The following is a 20,277-nucleotide window of genomic DNA, read 5'->3' as shown; positions in this document are numbered from 1 at the left end:
TAGTTTTCTTAAAATGTTTGCATCAAAAAAAGATTCAACACACATTGCTTGCATCTTTATTGAAGATATTGGTGAAACCTGAATGAGATCCAATTTGGAATATAACTGTTTGATTTGATCCTTTAGCATATTAGAACATCATAGATAAATAAAACTGACGATATATTATAAAACACAATGTGTTTGGAAATAAATACGAATGCTGGAATGGTTTATTTGTTTGTACTACATTAAAAAAAAAAGCCAATGAACAATAATTACATAAAAATGTTGCTACACAGTGCAAAAATAAATCATTGTAAAAACTCATTTACAACAACGAAGAAGCTAAAAATTACCAACCAATAAGAATAAAGGGGTTTTAATTGAATGAGGAACCTAAAGAGCATTTTGAGCCAAAATAAAATGAGATTTATCTCTGCCAATAACCTTCACTAACACGGTGTACCAAGAGCTTAATATCGAAGCCCTTTGTGTTCTTCGTTCACCTTATCTATTCATTCTTACCACTACATGTCCATGCAACAGAACCAAGCAGCAGAGAAGCGTGGCTTTATATCTTGGTCTGGAGGGTCTCCTCATCCTTCTCATAGCTGGAGTGAGAGCTCTTCCTGCTCATCTCCGAACTCTTCCTCTTCTTCTCCTCAGGCTCCTTATGGGCAAACTCCGCTTCTATCTTGGCCGGGTCGATGTAGGTGTAGAAATAGGCCATGAAGGCAAAGATGAAGCACACTAACACCAGCAGGGAGGCGAAGAGGATGTACTCGGCCCACTAGTGACAGAAACACACAAAGTTCATTTGGAGATCAACTTAGGAGATAATGCCTTTTTAATCAAGATGTTCTCTCAAAACCATCTACAGCCAGTTTGAAACGGTCACTGAGGACAGAGTGTGTCTCCTAAGGGTTTATATAAAATCCACCCACCTGATCGTCGAGCGTTGCAGCCTCGGCGATAATGAGCACAACGATGTTACCTACGGCAACAGTCAGCAGCCAACCAGCCTGCAGCACAGACTTCATGTTGCTGGGTGCCTGCAGAGCAAAGGGAGATTCAAAAAGAACTATTTATTATAGCAAGGACATCAAGACATGGTAATTTTCATCCAATTCTGGTTTTAATATTTGTCAGATATGTGAGGAAAGCCCCCTCTACCTGTGAGTAGGAGAACTCCAGGCCGGTGACGGAGAACACCACCTCTCCTACAGTCATGAGGAAGTACTGAGGGATCTGCCAGGCCATGTGGACGATGTTAGGCTTGATGTCCACCACTGGAATGAGGATCTGTTCACACTGCAAGGCACCAAGATGTGTTAAATAGATCAAAAACGTTACATTCAAGCTTTTGTGACGACTAAAAATGTATTTACCGTCGATTCAAAGTTGAAAGTTGGAGGGATCACTATGGTGTAGGAGCTGCCGAAGCCCAGCTCCTGTTTGTAGTCACACACTGATCCCAATGCATTCTTGATCTGGTACTGTGCACTGATATAACAAGAGAAACAGCAGTCAGTGGTGCAAAGACCTTTCTCTTGTGCGAGGGTGTGTGACGTTTATAACGAAGTCAGGCTTACACTCCCTGTGGTATCAAAACATAATCTGACATGTCGTTGGTGGGGATGTTCCCAAAGCTCTGGTCACCCCATGTCATATTCAAAGTTATGTGGAATCCATTGAAGAATCTGGGGAAGGAGAATTCAGAATACAATTAGTGAGACAGTCTTAGAGTCTTCTACAGTAAACTGATTCATCCTACTAGTACTTTAAAAGTTTAAAAGCTACCTGATAGCATTAGCGCCCTGCTCCGGCTTTGAGATGATGTCTGAGAACTGGAGAAAGAAAGATACTACTTTTTAGGTAATATTTGACATAATTGATAACACACATGGATTTACAGTCTATCAAATGCTATCAGAACACATCCATAGCTGTAGCAGACCAAATACATTTCATTTCAGCTGGACTTTAAGCGCTTTAATCTGGCAGCTGTGCTTACTGTTATAGGCTTGAGTAGAGTCCCTTCCTGGACGATGACCGAGGTGCTGCGATTGCCCTCCTCGATAGCTATTTGGTGGCTGGCATTTGGCCCAAGAAATAGTGTAAATGGTGATCCAAAGGTCAAGTAATCCTCATTGGCCTGTAGGAAAAAGATAAGTCAATATCACTATGTCCTCTTGCCTTTGTTGTGTGGCGACCTATTTGCTTTCAGTCCATTTAGATCGTGAGTGCGAGGTGGAATACCGTGAAAGGCTTCAAAGTAAAATTGTTGTTTCCAGCTTTGACGTCCAGCGGTGTGCTCATCAGGTTGATGTACTTCACTTGGCTTTCAGTGCTTGAAGGGAATATAGGCATGGTTTGCTAGAAGAGAAATGGAAATGTGTGTGAATCGAGCGATGTAACGTAATTCATGTTTGAATTGTCTTGTGCGTTACACTCACATCAATCTGTAACTGAACCAGGGCAGCAGCAACGAACGCAAGAGCAGCAAATAACATCCCAACAGTCATCCTCTTCAGCGGGCTGCAGACACACACACGTTTGAGTTGATGTCTATATTTATTTACAACATGCTTGTGGGGTAAGCTAGAGTTTAAAAGTAGTGTTTCCCTCACACAGGAACAAAACAGAGAAATCAACTCACGAGAAGTTTAGTTTGCACTTGGCAATCAGTGGATAGATGACACTGTCCATGATTGGAACCATGATCAGGATCAATATAGGGTTGACAGTCTGGGGGGAGGAAGGCAAATCGATCATTTAACCTCTGTACTGTAGGTCAACATCATCAACATGTAAAGTGTAGTCAGCACCAGTGTCTTACCTGCATCTGATCGGGCTGGATTGTGAGGACTCCCTGTTAAAGGAAAAATACGGAAACAGACATAAACTCAGTTAGAAAAAACATTGTCCGTAGTTTGGCTCAAAAGGTTTGACATGGAACATTTTTACAAATAAAACGTACAAAGTTTCCGTCCATGATGGTGGCCTGGAGAGTCCATCTGGAGCCCTGTGGAGGAGACACAGCTCTTATTTACGTTTGCGCTGTTAAGGGACTACTTAAAAATATATTTTAAAGGTGGTACTTTGCTGGGAAAAGTTTGAGTAACACAACATACAGTACTGGTCAGGAATACAATTGTTACCTGCTGGTCAAAGAGAGCCCAGAACATGGGAAGAGGGATGTAGAGGAACAGCACCTTCAGCACCATCTTCACCTGGGCAATCAGGAGTTTCTGCAGCCGAACACAGAGAAGGATTATCATTTTTAAATTGTATTGATTTGACTGTTTGTTTTAGTGTGTATGTATGCATGCATACTGCACTTACGTCGTATTTCTCATCAGACCAGTCCATCCAGTGTTCTCTCTTAGGGTATTGAGAAGAACGATGCCTAAAGCGGTTCTTGATAGCAAACTACGGAGAGCAGTGAAGGACAATTCAGTGGGATTCTTACTCTCAATGGGAGACCATTTTGTGACAGAAAGTTTTTAATTCTATTTAAAACCATATATTTCTAAGATGAAAACTTTGTGGAAGCCACTTACCCCGATGCATGTGCAGACCTTCACCATGATGTTGCCTTGAGGAGGGGTCTTAATGTACATGCCACTTCCAATAATGAACACAACTGCAGACACACCAAATATACATGTTAACCTCTAAAAACAACAACAAAATGATCAAAAGCAAAGGACATGACCTTATCTTATATGCACAACAAGTATTCATGATACCACTAAAACGCACTTTATAGAGGGTAATAAAGGGCTTATGTAATGGGTCAAATTAGTTTATTAAAGGTTAATTAATAATCCATGAATGGTTTACTAGTACAAGTATAATCGATCTGCTTGGTACAGTCAATAAAGACATAAAAACATATATATATTTTACCCAGAGCTACCACCATGAGAGCAGCAGGGACTCCAAAGGCCAGAGGGTAGCACGACTGCTTGGTGTGAATACCACACTCCTGAGCTGGAAACACACACACACATTTATTTTACTATGAAGCATATGACTCATTGGTGTGTTTTATGCTTTGTAATCACCACTAATGTACCTCTGAGGATGGGGGTGATGACAGTAGACAGCAGACTGCCAGCGTTGATGGACAGGTAGAAGATGGAGAAGAACGTGCTCCTCTGCTTCTCCTGTTGGCAAGACAAAATCAATAATTATTTTTCAAAATAATATTGGATACGTTTTATATAATGCCCCATTTCACTGGAGTCATTGATATGACCCTGGCCTTGAACAGTGTCATAAAGTCACTGAGACAGAGGTGCCTGTACCTATTATTAGTTAATAAACAACTAGCTAGATACTAGAAGTGCTGACGAGGTGCCACTGATAGCTGAGTGAGTTGGCTCTTTAATTGCATGTTTGTGGTGTGTGTGTGTGTGTGTGTGTGTGTGTGTGTGTGTGTGTGTGTGTGTGTGTGTGTGTGTGTGTGTGTGTGTGTGTGTGTGTGTGTGTGTGTGTGTGTGTGTGTGTGTGTGTGTGTGTGTGTGTGTGTGTGTGTGTGTGTGTTCAGAGAGAGAGATAATACTTTGGTCCTGCGTGTGCATGCATGAACGTACATAATTGGATATTGTAGCATAAAATAACTTGTCTCTGAGCAGATGTCCTGCTGTGTGTGCTGTGTTGCATTACAAATTATTTTGTTCAGTTTCACTCTCCTAAATTCCCTATATTAGGAAGTTTGGGTTAGAATGTCTTAACAATATTTTCTAAATGATTATTTTCTAATATGTAAACCTTGTTAACACATACAAACATTTAAATAATATTGATTGCATCTTGAATGCACTTCAAATTGTAGAGGTGTCTCTGGTATTTGATCTCCCCTGCCATTGGTATAAAGTACAGTATGTGCGAGAACAACTTGTGTGCTTGAGCAACATCTAACCTGATGGTCTAGAAACTGGTCTCCACCGAAGGCAGCCACGCAGGGTTTGATGCCTCCCGTCCCCAGGGCGATGAGTATCAGACCCACCATGGACAGAGCTCTGAGGACACACACACACATTAGCACACATCTGTACCTGGGGATCTATTGTACTTCTCTCACACACTTGTCTGAGTTCCACTCACACGTGTAAGGTCATGTTGTCGGGGGTTCCATCCTTGTTTGCATCTGTGAGGTCATGGATAGCACTTATTGCCATGACAACCTGTCCCAGCGTGTATACGATGGAAAGGTAAACAATCGTCCTGTGCAGAGGGAGGGGGGAGAAGGAGCAAAGATTGAGACAGGTGCACAAGTTCAGATAGAGATAAGATAGACGAGGGTCAAAAATCCAAGGATGAACTTTAACAGCTGAGTCTGTGAGATATACTTTACCGAACACACTGTACTCCAAATGAGACTAAAGCTCATTTGTCCCTGAATGCTTACAGTATTTAATATGCATTTTTTATTTGGATGCATACTCACTTGAACTTGCCGAGCCATGAATCAGCCACGATGGCTCCCAGGATGGGTGTCAGGTAGCACAGAGCCACAAAGGTGTGGTAGATGGTGGTGGCAAAGTCATCATCCCACTTCAGGAAGTACTTGAAGTACAGCACAAGCACAGCTGCAGACGAGGAGGGGATCAAAGGGGGAACAAAGGGAAATTAGGTTGATAGGATGCAAAAGAAGGTGAAAAACTGGTCAGGAATTTAACTTAAGTTTTAATAAGTGAAACAGTGTAAAAAGCGAAGCAAGTAAAAGTCCAGCAGTCAAAAATTCTAATCACGTCAAGAAAAATAAGTATTTCAAACAAAATGTACTTTAGTTTTAAGTGCATTTGATGTAATCCACTCACCTCGCATGCCATAGTAAGAGAAACGCTCGCAGAATTCATTGACCACAATGAAGAAGATGCTTATTGGGTAACCACAAATAACAGCCTGTTGGAGGGGAAGGAAACACTTAAGGATAGTGACTAAAAAGTTGTTTGTCTGCAGGTTCTGTACAGTAGGTTTATCACTTATATTCTCATTACTTGCGTTGCATTTAACAAGACCTGAGCCGAGGTATTTTTTAATCAACCATTTTAAAAACTGGAATCAGATTTGTTGTATTACTTAATTGTGATTGATTGATTATGATGACAAAATAAAATTAGTACATGTTTGTTCCTCTTAATAATGAAGTCCTGTTGGGTATGAGAGTGTGTAATCCAAAATGAATATGTGGATTTTCATTAAATATTACAGACAATAACATTTGGACTTACAGTTTTCTGCTTGGGCTTCTTCGTCTCGTCGTTATCTGAAGAAATCACAGAAGTCATATTGAGTTAACCTTTTCCTTGAAGTGAAATATGCAGATTCATATTCTTAATTGTGTCCAACAAACTACAAATATCTCTGGTTTGTTGTAGATTTTTATCAAATTGTTGACTTAAGCTAGTATGCATGTAGCAAATCCAAGAATAACAAGTGCCATGCATGATATAAACAGATGATAATTCTCTAAAAAATGCAGGAAAAGTAATCTCAAAATGTGGAAGTGTTTCTTTCTTGCATCCCAGTCAGCCATCCAGACTGGGACTCACCTTCCATGGCTGCTGTGTGCGTTGACTCCGGGTCCCTTCTCCGACTGAATGCTTCAGCAAAAAGACAGAGAGACTTGTGACCCCGGTCCATATCCACGACACACAGCTTCTAATGTCACCGCCCATCAGGCCTCCTGCAACGCCCACTGATGCTGGACTGTGGATCAAACACATGGCATCTAGCACCTACCAACGTCCATCATTCCCCCCCACCAGCATTCTCTCTTCATCATAATCACACCTATGTTTGTGGGTGTGTCAGTCAATTATTAGTTTATTTCTCAGGGACCTCGTCTTGCTTTGAGATAAATTAGGATTTGCCAGTCTTATTGCTTTCGAAACTGAAAATGTGATGATAATCTTTGTGACTGGGATGTAATGGTAATAATGATCACTATCTCCTGGTGTGAAAATCAAGCCAATGAGGAAGACATTAAGCCTGCATTCCTCCTAATGGCCAGAAGAGAGGCAACTCCACAAAATAGTCGGAATGTATAGAAGTCCATTTTTTCTATATAGCATGATGTTCACTTCGTCAATTATGATCCAATTTTGAGTAAAATAAATGTAGGATGGGATATGCTTCAGGGCGTGGCTACCTTGTGATTGACAGGTTGCAACAGTGGAGTTGAGTTGGTTGTACTCTACGAGGCAGATGTTTTTCTTTTTGGAGTTTCTTTAGCATTTCCTCTTCCCAAGTTCCCCCCCCACTTGTCCAAACATATGACGCCAAAAATGCGACATGGGTGGAATCACAGTGCCTTCGCCCTCTTTAAATATACGGACCATGGTTATGCAAGGCACAAACAGTAACTGCATGAACAAACTACATTTATAACAAAGTTTACAATATGCAAATCTTATATTATTATTGTCTATTTCATAAATTACAGACACAAACACATAATAAAACACTAGCAGGACTCATGGCAGACACATGATGTTTTGCAGCCTCTGGAACAATGACACGGTGGGGGTGTTTGTGACAGTGGAGAGTAGTGGGTTTCACAGGAGTCAGCATCCATATCTCACTCCTGTTGCTCTTCAATGAATGCACACAGCTCAGTTGAATCACTAAATCTAGCTCCATAACTCTACATATGCCGACTCAAGAACACACACTTGTATTAGTATGAAATTAGTAACAATAATTCAGATAATAACTTTAGGATTTTAGCCTTTGCAGACCATTTTCATGCACAGGAACCTATAACACATTACAGGAAAGGGAAAACCCCAAAAGTACAATTTGGCCCTTTTAATCTTTTGAGAGTATAAGTGAAAGATAGGGGAAGATATCCACAAACTTGAACTGTCATTTTTATTTACTTACCCAAGGTATCATACAGCCATGCATCATGAGTCCCTCATCTTCTGTGTTTTACTAAAGTAATTCCTCTCTGCGTGTCTACACTCTCCAGCTACACTTCCCTGACAGTTGTGAGTCTGTAGCTTCTGCTTGAGATAAGGGCAGCTTGTGGTCGTGTCTGAAGCAAAAAAGAACGGCTCAGAAGGTGACAATGTGTTCAAGGATCCATCTTCCTTTTCACATCTAACAAAATCCACATTACAAAATCCCCTGTCGCACCTTCAACTTCTTAGTGAAGTGATTTGTTAGTAGCTTCATAGTTAAACACACAAATCCAAGGCATGAAAGAAGGAATTATTTATTTTATTTATAAGTCTTAAACATATTTACATGAGCAGTCACTAAGTAAAAATGCTTTTGAATCTTACCTCACAGATAATAAAAGGCATGACAGACAAAGAAACAAAGGGGGTAGATTACAAATTGTGCCACCCTTGGCTTACCTTGCACAGTCTTTTTCTAATGTCTTTGGCAAGAGTGGTTTTCTATGCAGTAGGTAGGCCATGGTAACAATAGAAAATATTGCACACACTTTTCCTTAGAGAAAAAAGGTTAAAACATTGTGGTTCACTTGGCTTTAGACTGATTCTATACACGTCCATTGGCCTAAAATAGAGGGAACAATCATTTCAAATGTCCAGGGTAAGATAAAAGATGAATGCTTTCTGCACTGTTCACTGTGCATCTGCTGTAACAGGGCCTCCTGAATGGAAAGAATAGAAAATGTAAAAATACTGTGCCTCAGTGGAAGAATGTTAACAGATACAGCAGTGGTATTCATTTATTCCCATTAAAAACATTCTCTTATACAAACAATGTACATACATGGGAGCCATACAGTTACAAAACAGATAAGGTGTAGACTTACATGGAAATACTGAAGTCTGTTACCACATCCTTTGGGTGGAGCTTAACACACCAGAATAATAAAGATAACATCATGTTGCCAGTCACAGTATAGGATCCACACTTGCTGTGCTTAAGCCCATTTTACATATGATTAAACAAACTATACAAAATGATAAATGAGCCAAAACTGGCAACAAGTCAGATATTGTATAAGTATTGACTGGAGTCTCCATAGGAAACAAGAAGAATGGGCTAACTGATGGCAGGATAGCAAAACAAAAACAAATAAAGATGTTGTTTGTTTCCTCTTGACTGACAGGAAGTGTATTCAGTCTTTAGGGATAAAGAAGGCAATAGTTTGGTGTTGAACATCCTGATCAGAGTATGGTGGTGGAGCCATGCGGGGCGGCACTGGTTGGTGTGCCACTGATGGCGTTAAAGATGCCCATAGAGTCGGACAGAGTGCTCCTGTTGCCGTCTTCCACCGGGTTTATCTAGAGAAATGGTTAGGAAGATAAGGAATGGTATTGTTGTGGTCAATCACTTATTGAGTGTCTGAAATGTATTTACCATTTTGTAAAATTTGACAAAAATATATGACTTTAAGGTATTTGGGGGAAATAAGTAATTTGTTTTCCTGAGCTACAGTAGATAAGTAGGTAAAAAAATAGTAACACACTTACTCCCCTGCCTAATCATTTCCATGCAGTCCCTTACTATCCCTCTATAGAGTATAACAGTAACAACAGCAGCATTACCATCCAATCTGCTCAGGCCAGCACAAAGAGAGCAGGAGATAGAGACATGGTTAGTAAGTGAGCAGAAGATAGCAACAGGGGAAATCTCAAAAGAAATAAGATAAACCAAAAAACATAAAAGCCCAAATAAAAAAAAACAGCAACAAAAACAGCTGTAAAGCATTAGTAGTATTAGCAATACAGTAATTAGATTGATATAATCAGCAGAATTAGAATCTCGTTACTGTTTGGGGGTTATTTTGATTAGTTCACTGTCTTGGTTCTAATGGGCAGGATTTGTGTAATTGCACAATACCAGTGGCGAACCGTCAGGGCCTTCAAGGTATTCAGAGAATACCCAGATAAAACAAACAAAAATTTGATTTAATTATATAAATAAATGTAATAAAATGTATGTAAATGTATATAAATGTATTTAAAATGAATAAATGAGAATCATATCTGTGTTGTTGATCTGTAATATTACAGTGTTACGTTGATTTGTTTGTTCTTCTCGGACCAGGCACTACGCATTTCAGTGGTTTTGAGTAAGAAAAAAAAAAGCAACCAATCAGATCTTGTTCTGGGTCTCTGGGTAGAATATCCTTCAACCAAGGTATTCTATATCCTTGATAGAATGCCCTGGCCGTTGCACTGAATGAGAGCGTACCTTTGGACTGACAGTTTGATCAACCAATCATATATTGATTTGTAGCCAATGGGCGTGTTCTTTCAGAGTTTCCCTCGGTGCCAGGGTATTCTAGAAGGCCCGCTAGTTAACTGGCCCGAGACAGAGGACCTAGATGAATGCCACGAAGCAATTCATATGCCGTTTTATTGTTTGGTGAAGATGATGTTGTTGCGGAATTGTTGTGAGTACCCTTTTCAAGACAACAAGGGTGTGTGTGTGTGTGTGTCTACAGAAGGCCCAGTTGTGATAGACACGGTTCGCCACTGCACAATACAACAGGTGTGATGCACATATGCTTGCATATTTTCAGCAGGCCCTGGTCTGAATGATGTATTGCACATACTGTATCGACCCCGGGGGTTAATACCTGCTCATGCATGATGTTCGACAGCTCCCTGGCCAGGTCCCTGTAGTTAGCCTTCATCTCATCCTGGTACTCCTGCTGGTCCTCTTTGATCAGCCTCTCGTTCACGCACAGCGCCTGACCGCAGGCGTCCACAAACTGCCTGAGGGGTTGAATTGAAAAAAGTTTACAAACTAGTTTATTGACATACACACTTGACATAATCAAAAATAGATTTGTAATACATTTAATAATAATACATGTCATTTATATATCACACTTTAAAAACAACATCATCTCAAGGTGCTTCACAATGCTATGAGGAGAAAATACAATCAAATAAAGATACAATTGATTTATCTAAACTCCCATATGCAGTATTTGGGTAAACTTTACTTTCATAGAACTACAGCATATCCTGTGACACAATGTCTGTATAACGGTATTTCTATATTTATTTTTAAGGTGTTTTACATATGCAAATATCTCCATCATTGATAAGTACCTGAACACCTCTTTGAGCTGTTTGACCTTGTTGTCAGGATATTTCTTGGCACTGCTGTCATCGAGGAAAGCTCTGGCATAAGCAAGAGGACCGGCATTGACCTGGAAAACAAAAAAGGTTAAAGAAGAGAAATTACAGCAAATGCAAGGTGCCAAATTCAAATAGATTGTTTTCATTTAATTTATTTGTGTCTGTAGATTTCTCTTGAAAAACAAAAGTTAGCAATAGAATGCTTCATTTACATATTTAAAACATAAGATTTAAGAAAATTATAATCCAAAAACGAATTGTGTTAATGTTACTAATCAACTTTTATTCGGTCGCCAGCATGACCCCCCTGTACCTGGACGCTGATGCTGCCCTGCAGTTTGAGCTGCAGGCGGATCATGTCCACCTCAGAGGCGGAGCACAGCAGGCGCAGCTCGGCCACCTTCACACTCATCTCGTCTATGGCCACCTCGATGGGGCTCAGGTCGGTCTGGTGTTGGTACATGACGGCTATACGCTTCTTCACGTATGGGAAACAATGGGTGGCTGCAGAGGAATGGGATTGCGGGAGAAAAATAGGGTGGGAAGACGAAAAGGATGCTTTGAAATGTCATAAAGAGTTAATGATTAGATAACACATGTACTTTGGGATGAAGATGACAGGTCAGTAATAAACTTCCCCTGACCTTATCTGATTAATGTTTCAGGTGAATGACAAGAAGGGAACCATAACAGATGAAAACAAGGAATTCCTTCTGCTTCCTCTCAGTGATAAGGCTGACTGTAAAGACTTTCCTATTGCACCTTATATTTCCTGTTTGTCATCTTCACTGCTGTGAGACTTACTGGTGAGAACGGTCCGCCGTTTACACTGCTCCTCGACCCCTCCCTGCTTCTTTCCCGACACAGTGAACGGCGTCTCGAACACAAAGCGCCGGATGTTGTGACTTTTCTCGAAGTCAGTCTTCCTGTCCTCCAGCTCCTTGTCGTCTAGGTGGGGTGTGACGTGGGTCACCTGGATGTAGGCATACTTGGAGTCTAGGTCCTTAGGGTTCACCTGGGTAACACAAATATATTTTATCTAGATTTAAACATAGATAGAGGTAAAACACCAGTGGAAAACCGATAGTTTAACATTTTGTGACAAGGTTATATAAATAAAGACAAATGTGATCCCACCTTGCCGGAGTCCTGAATGATCTTGACGTTCTCCTGACCAAACTTGTCGGAGTAGAGCTTCAGGAGCCTCTGGGAAATCTCTGACAGCGGAGTGAACTTTGGCTCCTTGTAGATGTATTCTTTTCCATCTTCATCCTCAAAGAAGCCCTGTGGACGAGGAGAAGGAGGTCAAGGGCCTGCTCAGGAATGATCCGTTACTATATTAAGTAGCTAGGAAAAGGCAATCCCTGGAAAGGCAGTTGTCTTATCTAATTTAGCTAATTTCAACATTGGTGAATTAAAACCCAACACCACATGCCAAATCAAAAAATATAAAAGAAAGAAAAGAAGGGAATGACAACAAGCACACTTCACCGGGTCACCTCACAAAAATGATCTATTGTATCAAGCATATGTTACAGCTTCTCAGTGGTATCTATGGAAACGGGGTGGAGGCAGGCCGGTATAACTACAGGTTATCAGGGAGTGTATCCAAAGAAGCACCTTGGATTACAGAAATCAGTCTAAGTACAATTTTACTATTTTACTTTGGGAGATAATATTTATAACACTAAAAATACCGCTGACTCAATATCTGAATTTAACTACTACTTCTCCACCAACAACACACAAGCCACTAAAAAGCTACATGTTGCCATTCATTTAACAACAAATAAACCTCAAACAATAAAATGATGCAAGGACAGAACAGCACACCAGGCCAACACACTGCTAAACCTTCACAGACTTACCGCAGCCTTGGAGGGGAAGGAGGAGAGAAGGAAAATCTCTATTAACGTGGTGAAATGCACAATTCAGTTGTGTAAGAATTGCAAGTGGGTTGTTTGTCTTTTATAAATGTAGCCGCTTACCTGTCCGAAAAAGGCGACTCTGAAGTATGTGCCCAGCAGTCGTTTGCCAGAATGCATCACCTCCATCACTTTAGTGTAGGCTCGGTGGAGTGTGTCATACAGGTGGGTCAGTTTCTGTTACACGCAAATCAACCAAGAACAAGAGGAAAGAAGAGGTTTTATACTTTTATTAAAGTGGACCTATCATGCTATATTTGAATAATATAGTGTAGGACCATACCTATATAAGGCATATTTATACGTTTTATTTTTCAAAATACCAAACAGATCAGGTATTTTATCCATTCCTCATTTCGCTCAATTTAACACTGTCTTTGCATGGGCTGATTCTGTGAGAACAGCACCATCTGGTGGCCTGAAATATGTACTACAGCGTCTCCAGCGCTTTCGAACGGCAATGTCTGTGGCTGTCTCCTCCTGATTGGTGGAGTTGGCCCAATAGCCGTAGCGCCACTTCTGTGACGTCACAGAAGTGTTCAAATCTGGATCAGTCTGTATCAGATCCGTTGCAGCCCCTTTTTAAGAGATTTAGGTATGGAGGAAAATAGAGAGGGTTGTGTTTTCTGACACTTGGTGAGTTCCCTGGAACACCGGGGACACATGTTCATGTCGAAGAGACGTACAAAAGTGCATTTTGCGTGATAGGTCCACTTTAAGTCAGTTATGCAGTGAACACAAATTGCCATTTTAACACAACTTCACATTCTGTTGATTATGTTTTATAAATGGTTATAACTAAATCTCTTACACCTTTTCCTTTAATTCATCAACATGTATGAGTTAGTTGCCAAAGAATATAAGTTGTCTAGCATTCAACCTCCATAAGTTAATAGACCCAGACCAAAGTAAGGATGTAGCAGTATTAATAAAATGGGCAAGGATGCATGTGTAAAATAATTACTGCTTTTTAAAATAAGTTTCACTTTAAAGATTAACATACCCAACTTTAACTATTACTTAATCTAACTTTTTAATATTACAACACACTAGTTCAAATCCATTATTTTGTCTTTAAAAGCATCTGTACCAAGATATATAGATAGGCTGGATAGTGTTCTCTCTGAGATGCACACCTTGTCCTCTGGCAGGTGTATGTACTGATAACATGCGACCCGTGTTCTATCACTGTGCAGTTTACCTCAAAGTCTCTGCGCTGTTCGTAGATGGGGATGATGAGCCGGTAAACATCAGCGATGAGCTCATAACGCTCCGCCTTCCAGAGGCCGTCCGCACACTCCTCCAGCAGCTCCATCAGCACCTCCTGGGCACACAGATAAACACACACTTCATTAAACGCCAGTCTCAACACCAGAGTGTAGACTCTTACGTATATTTAACTGCTGCTAAGAGGGACATTTATTTGTGTTCCTATTTTTTTATAGGACTACAGTGCATTTAAACTGAGCACGGTGTTCCTTTAAAGACAGAAGCGTGGGAGGAAATGGATCCATCATCTCTTTTTTTTTATTGGAGCTCATAAAGAGGAAAGGTTTTCAGAGCAGACGGAAGGTTTCTCATTGTCCAAACATCTGTTAACCGACTCGTTAAAGTTCACACAATATCCCGCTATCACTTTCAATTTCACTGGATGGTGAGTTCACTAGAAGAACTGGTTATAGGCCTCTCTGTCAACAAGTCGCTGACACTTGAGCCAGAATCCCAGAACTCCTCTGAAAGTCTGCCAGCTCAGGGATGTTCTACATCTGATAAACAACACATGAACCAAGCCCTGTGTCAAGGTCTGCAGCATCGTCACTGAGCACTACACGTAGCAATAGATACGGACAAAGAGATAAGAGTTATTATGTGATAGTTAAAAAACATCCGCAATGCTTGGTCAACACATTGGGACTAGCATGTAGAACATTTCACAATACCTCATTGAAGTGAACATCCTGCATCCCCACGTCCTCCATCATGGCCGCCTCCTCGTCGATGTTCGGGGTGATGACGCGGAACGCCGAGCAGCCCTGCCTGAACATACCTGACAAACAGATACGGAAGATGAGGGAAAGTTAATTAAAGCGGCAAAATTGTAATATATATATATATTAAAAAATCAAATGTATATGTCATGTGATGCATACCCCTCCCAAAGCAGTGACACGTAACAGCAAAAGTGTCAACAAATAGGATATGTGTCCTTGGAAGGTACAACTAAAAAATATTTGTGTTGCCCTCCCAACAGGACAAATGACAAATAGTTCTATGTTATCTTATCTAATCCTGGTCAAAGTGGTGTACCAATTACAATTGGCATATAACCCTAACATAACAACAGTGCCTGCCTTTGCCTACTGTAGCAGAAGCACATAATACTTAGCATTGCTATGTTGTTATAAAAAGCAGTAAGACATTGAAATCACAATTGTATATTTCATAGGGATGGCATACCATCAGGCACACATTTAAACATTTAAGGGTCAATTGCCGAGTTCTTTAAAAATAAGGGGGTCTTAGGGAAGTTGAGCCCAGTTTGAAACACATTGACTTTGAATGAAGTGTTCATTGTCAAGAGTTCATAAGATCCTGCCTCATTTAACAACAGGCCCCTCCAAAATCTGAACCCAGCGTGTGAGAGGGTCTTATCTAGGGAATGCAGAGTTTGAGTGTTTTAAAACACCAAGCAACAGAAGACCTTTGGACCAGCGCTCAGGTGGAAGATGAAGGTGTATATTTCTGTGTTTAAGTATGCATGATGAACACACCCACACTTAAACATGGCCGAAGAACCGAGCATTGTAAAAAGTGCATACAGAAGACATAAGATACTTGTGTACCGATTCGTTGTAGTGTAGACCAATTAAAATAAGAACTAATATTAAGAGATACTAAGTGTTTTTTCAGTAAACAATTCTGAAGTGTATTTTGTGGCTATATTTAACAACTATTAATAGTTTTTCTACTGTGTTAACCTTTACCAGTGACTCATTATATGGCCTCTGTAAATTGGATATTGAAAAGGTCAGCGGTTATTTATTGTAACAGGAAGCATACAATTAGCAGATTGTAAATACTTGACCAACCTTTCCTCCACAGGTACTCAGCTACCAGCGCAGCAACATGCACGTAACACATAGCTGCCTGCAGGGGAACAAGACAAATAAGTCACGTTAGCAAAAAAGGGAATTGGTAATAATACAAAATAAAATAAAAACTCCTTGAATATACCTCAGAAAGATCTCCGTTCTTGTGGTGGATGCGGGCCATGCTGTCCAGCCAGGTTTTCCTGAGCTCGGGGGTGCTGGTGTAGGACTTGGCCAGGCTGTACTGCAGGTCCACCAGCATCTCCGGGTCGTTCTCGTGCTCCTTCATCTGCTCCGTGGCCATCAGCACCGTCCTGATGCGCTTCGTCAGGTCCTTCACATCGGACGGAAACGCTGTGTGCTGCAACAGAACAAGTACAACATTAGTTTCCTTTAAGGATATGGATAAATGTTAATTTTATTTAAGTTAGTAGCATATATTTTTAGAGTGTAACGTTTTCATTTTAGAATGAATCAACAGTCAAGTTATTGAAAGGCGAGGTACAAAACCCTCATTTTAACAGGAAAAATAATGGCTCTGAGTTGATAACCCCCCCTGACCTTGATGCTCTTGTCACTGTTGGCACAGTTATTGATGATGGAGAGAGACTGCTGGAAACGGGTCCCTGCGATGCCGATGACATCAGCAATCAGCTGACTGACAGCAATCACCACCTGGGAGAATAGAGACGAGGGAACAATTCAATCATTATGAACTGCATGACCAAAAATACAAAAGGCCTTGTGTAAACAGTTATAACATATTCACACTCAAATATCAACACTTACCTGCAGGTGGGTCCGTACAAAAGACTTGCGTCCGGTGTAGTCGAAGTTGCTCTTCATGAGGAAGTAGAGCAGATGCGCGGCGTCGCTGCGGATGGAGCTCAGCTTGGAGTTGCAGCACTTGAGGATTTCATAACAGAGAGAGGCACACATGTCGGCCCGGCCGTCAAAGAAGGTGCAGGGGAACTGGGGGGCACGAGGGGGGAGACAGAGGAAATGCAGGAATAAAGGAAAATAGATTTGAACAACCATCAATGTAAAACTCCAAACAGATTTCATAACAGTACATTATAGAACAGATTTTAGTCCCCTTTTAAATATGGTATGGTCAAAATAAACGTTTTATTAGTTCACATCTCCCCTTACTTAATTTATATTATCTAAATGTGTGCTTTTATTTTGTGCTGTTTTGAGCAGTGGTTGGAGAGTTTGACATTTTAAATCACCAACTCAAAAAAGTGAGATCTAATGGGGTGGTTAAATAGAGGGTGACTGGCACCTTGTAGATGAAGGTCCTGAGGGAGGTGAAGACCTGCTTGAGGGCGGCCTCAGACTGAGGGATCTGCAGGAAGCACAGATGGACCTGGAACACCTTCTTCATCAGGGGGTTGTGACCCAGATCGGAATTAAGCTGAATCTGATGACACAGGAGAATGTAAGCAAAGCGATAAAGATCTAACATGACATTTGTTGCTGCAGTCTGATGTGCAGTTAATACCTTGAATCCCATGATGAAGATGCTGAGTGTGTCCAGCACAGTGAGACACACCTCTGTGGACACGTTGGCCTCCAGCAGACATTGGCTGCTCACGTCTGCCTCTGTGTGAGAGTACACTGCACAGAAAGCTCATGGTCACTGTGACAGATATCGTTTTATCACAGCAATAAATACACAGCACATCATCTGATTGATGAGGTTTTCAATCAGTACCAATTCATTCATTTGGCAAGAACTTCTATTTGCTTGATTAAGGAAGGAGATTGTTGTTGCACCGCTGACTGACTGCCACTAGATGTCAGTAAATGCCAACAAGCATCCCAGGACAGTAAGGCTTACCGTTGTTGAAGGTGTGAGCGTTCTCCAGAGTTCCCAGCTGCTGCAGGCGGGCGTGTAGGATTCCCGCCCTGTTACGGGACACAGGCAGAGTAAGAGACTTCCTGTCTGGAGCTACAGGCCCCACCCCCTCCTGGCTCCTGTTGGGAATAGAGAAACACCATTACCGCTATGTTTGGATGACACGGAAAGAGACAAAGAGACTAAAAAACACAAATAAAATGAGGAAACGTCTCAGAGATGCTTTATAGAAGAAAATAGCAAAATAACTGAGCTCAGCAGATACATAATGGCTAGAATATAATATTTAACACGCAAAATAAATGGCAGCATCATGCATTGAATTAAGCAAAGTGAGACAAAAACACAGCAATGCCTTACCCATGCAGGAGGGGCCTGGGGCCGCGACATTAACCACAAAGCAACTTGCCACCAGTGTTACAGAAAAGAGAACAAACCAAAAGCAAGGGGTTAAAAGATTCAGTTGTTTTTGTAAGTCTGCGCATGGGTGTCAGTCATAGATGATGAACAGTCAGTCCAAGAATGAATCCATTTATTTAGTGTTGAATTAGATTTGAGACATCGTTTATTTCCTGCAACACTGTACCTGACGATGAATCTCTTTCCCATGTATCTGAACTGATGAAGGCACACTCTGCAGGAGACAAAACATGGAGCTCAGTCAGGGATTATTAATACATTCAAGACCTGGAAATCATTGAACATTCTGAAACAGGAAGTTTGTAGCGTAGTCTGATTCCGAACTTACTCTATCAATGTGAAGAAGTCCATGAGTTCCAAGGGAGCTGCTTTGTTCCAGTACGCAAAAAGTGCCTCTGAGGGGATGAAATAGAAAGAAAGGATTACTATGAACAGGTTGTACCTATACACTTGTGTTAATACCCAGATCAAAGACTTAGACAGGTGTCATACCCTCTGACATGCTCTTGAGGATGTGCAGAAAGCCAATGAGCAGGTTTTTGATCTCTTCCCGGTCCATTTTGTCACAGCGCAGCACACTGCTGCCCAGAGTGGACACACACTGGTTCTGAAATAGAAAATACATTAAAAGGTTATTGGGCGAAGAAGGTAGAGTTGGAGAATAATTTGAAACTTGAGAGAGAAAGGGCTTCACTCAAACAACCCAAACTTCAGAGAGGAGAAATGTCAAGTATTTTCCTGAGAGGGGGGAAAATACACAAGAGCAAAGAAAGCACATTTGCTGCAGCAGCTCTGTGCTTTGAGATAAACAACATCAGTTGAGAAAACACATTTACGGCTTCTAAAGAAATAATTTTTAAAAAAGGCTTCGAGTCAGCGCTCAGCTCTGCGATGATAAAAGCACACACACTCCCGGATGTGGGACACACAGAAGTGAAGAATGTTGGGAGGATTTTGGGCAAATTGTACACCTAAGGTATGTTTTGGTTTCTTAACTGAAATTCATTAGCACAACAAATCAATCTAACATACAAATCAATCTCCTGTAAAATTGTAGCCAACATTCTCTGATGCAGAGGTCACAAAGGTCAAACTGAATACTTGTAAGGGTATGTTTTCCTCATGATTTCCATCCACCCTCTGCCCTGCAGCTTGTTTGTCTCTGTCACTGTCCTGCAGCGGGTCAGGCAGGGGCGCAGAGAGCAGGGAGAAGTCCATGGTGACCCGCTTGGTCGCACGGGTCAGAGGTGGAACTCTGCCCTCGGGCTCCAGGGGGAGAGGAGGCACATTCACAGAGTGCCTCCTGGTAAATCTCTCCTTTTGGTGGGGTTGGAAAGTTACAGAGCAAGGAGAAGGGAAAGGGGAGCTCTGGAGGAGGGGGAGGGGGGGATGTCCAAGAGTGAAGAGAGATCACATTTATGGGAGGGCTCTGCAAAGTATCAACTTTAAAGGGAAGTTGGATGTTTTTAAGCAATATTATACTACCACGTTAGCCCTTGTGTTTTGTTGGTACAGACTTTACTTTCATCACTTGGTGCCACATAACAGTGTCACAGAGCAGATACTTCCTGTTAACGTTCATAGGCATTTATAGGCTACTAATTATAGCCTATCATTCAAAGGTTCCTGTACCTTCTCCAGGGAGTTTGTCTTGTCGCTGCTTTTGTCCAGCAGACTGTTCCCAGAGTCGGTGGAGACCAAAGAGCCTCTGGAGTCTGCATGGTGAACTGAGCTCACGTTGGGAGTGGAGCTGTGAGGGGAGGCTGCACAAAATGTATGTTACATGTCAGAAGATGGCATCAAAATCTAAATTGTACAGGTTGGTTTTTTTTAAGAGAAAAGCATATCCACTTACGGCCAAGTTAAATACACTAAAAAGAGACATTATGCTATTTGTGCACTGACTCTGT

General features: G+C 41.2%; 2 protein-coding genes across 2 annotated transcripts in view; both read right to left on the bottom strand.

Moving 5' to 3' along the window:
* Nucleotides 1–40: 40 nt before the first annotated feature.
* Nucleotides 41–6,667, bottom strand: slc15a1b (solute carrier family 15 member 1b). The gene is made up of 23 exons (XM_079671837.1): nucleotides 6,549–6,667; nucleotides 6,228–6,262; nucleotides 5,814–5,898; nucleotides 5,441–5,582; nucleotides 5,098–5,217; nucleotides 4,913–5,012; nucleotides 4,064–4,154; nucleotides 3,895–3,978; nucleotides 3,546–3,628; nucleotides 3,328–3,414; nucleotides 3,144–3,233; nucleotides 2,963–3,007; nucleotides 2,822–2,854; nucleotides 2,642–2,730; nucleotides 2,439–2,520; nucleotides 2,242–2,358; nucleotides 1,997–2,137; nucleotides 1,783–1,829; nucleotides 1,575–1,682; nucleotides 1,371–1,485; nucleotides 1,156–1,293; nucleotides 927–1,034; nucleotides 41–772 (listed from the first exon to the last, which is right to left on the bottom strand). Exons 1-23 carry the CDS (start codon nucleotides 6,637–6,639, stop codon nucleotides 554–556), a joined length of 2,250 nt encoding a protein of 749 aa, XP_079527963.1. The 5' UTR covers nucleotides 6,640–6,667; the 3' UTR covers nucleotides 41–553.
* Nucleotides 6,668–8,204: 1,537 nt separating this feature from the next.
* dock9b (dedicator of cytokinesis 9b) overlaps nucleotides 8,205–20,277 on the bottom strand; it is a 31,048-nt gene continuing 18,975 nt past the window's right edge. Inside the window, 21 exon segments of the mRNA XM_079671829.1 lie at nucleotides 8,205–9,170; nucleotides 9,172–9,260; nucleotides 10,562–10,700; nucleotides 11,043–11,143; nucleotides 11,386–11,576; nucleotides 11,877–12,087; nucleotides 12,210–12,356; nucleotides 13,061–13,174; nucleotides 14,199–14,321; nucleotides 14,938–15,044; nucleotides 16,087–16,144; nucleotides 16,232–16,447; nucleotides 16,648–16,761; nucleotides 16,876–17,058; nucleotides 17,372–17,509; nucleotides 17,591–17,706; nucleotides 17,930–18,066; nucleotides 18,534–18,581; nucleotides 18,696–18,762; nucleotides 18,860–18,974; nucleotides 20,000–20,130. Of these exon segments, the coding sequence (XP_079527955.1) occupies nucleotides 9,095–9,170; nucleotides 9,172–9,260; nucleotides 10,562–10,700; nucleotides 11,043–11,143; nucleotides 11,386–11,576; nucleotides 11,877–12,087; nucleotides 12,210–12,356; nucleotides 13,061–13,174; nucleotides 14,199–14,321; nucleotides 14,938–15,044; nucleotides 16,087–16,144; nucleotides 16,232–16,447; nucleotides 16,648–16,761; nucleotides 16,876–17,058; nucleotides 17,372–17,509; nucleotides 17,591–17,706; nucleotides 17,930–18,066; nucleotides 18,534–18,581; nucleotides 18,696–18,762; nucleotides 18,860–18,974; nucleotides 20,000–20,130 (2,621 nt within the window). The 3' untranslated portion in view covers nucleotides 8,205–9,094.

Source organism: Notothenia rossii (assembly GCF_949606895.1).
Source record: "Notothenia rossii genome assembly, chromosome: 3".
Lineage (NCBI taxonomy): Eukaryota > Metazoa > Chordata > Actinopteri > Perciformes > Nototheniidae > Notothenia > Notothenia rossii.
This window is presented reverse-complemented; position numbering and strand designations above follow the sequence as displayed.

What these genes read in the sequence shown, in the direction of transcription:
- slc15a1b (XM_079671837.1), bottom strand. Translation starts at nt 6,639, where the DNA reads ATGGACCGGGGTCACAAGTCTCTCTGTCTTTTTGCTGAAGCATTCAGT. An exon ending in ACCAGTTTCTAGACCATCAG is followed by an intron (nt 4,155 to 4,912) that starts GTTAGATGTTGC and finishes TCTTGCCAACAG; the next exon opens with GAGAAGCAGAGGAGCACGTT. An exon ending in TCCAGCCCGATCAGATGCAG is followed by an intron (nt 2,731 to 2,821) that starts GTAAGACACTGG and finishes TCCTCCCCCCAG; the next exon opens with ACTGTCAACCCTATATTGAT.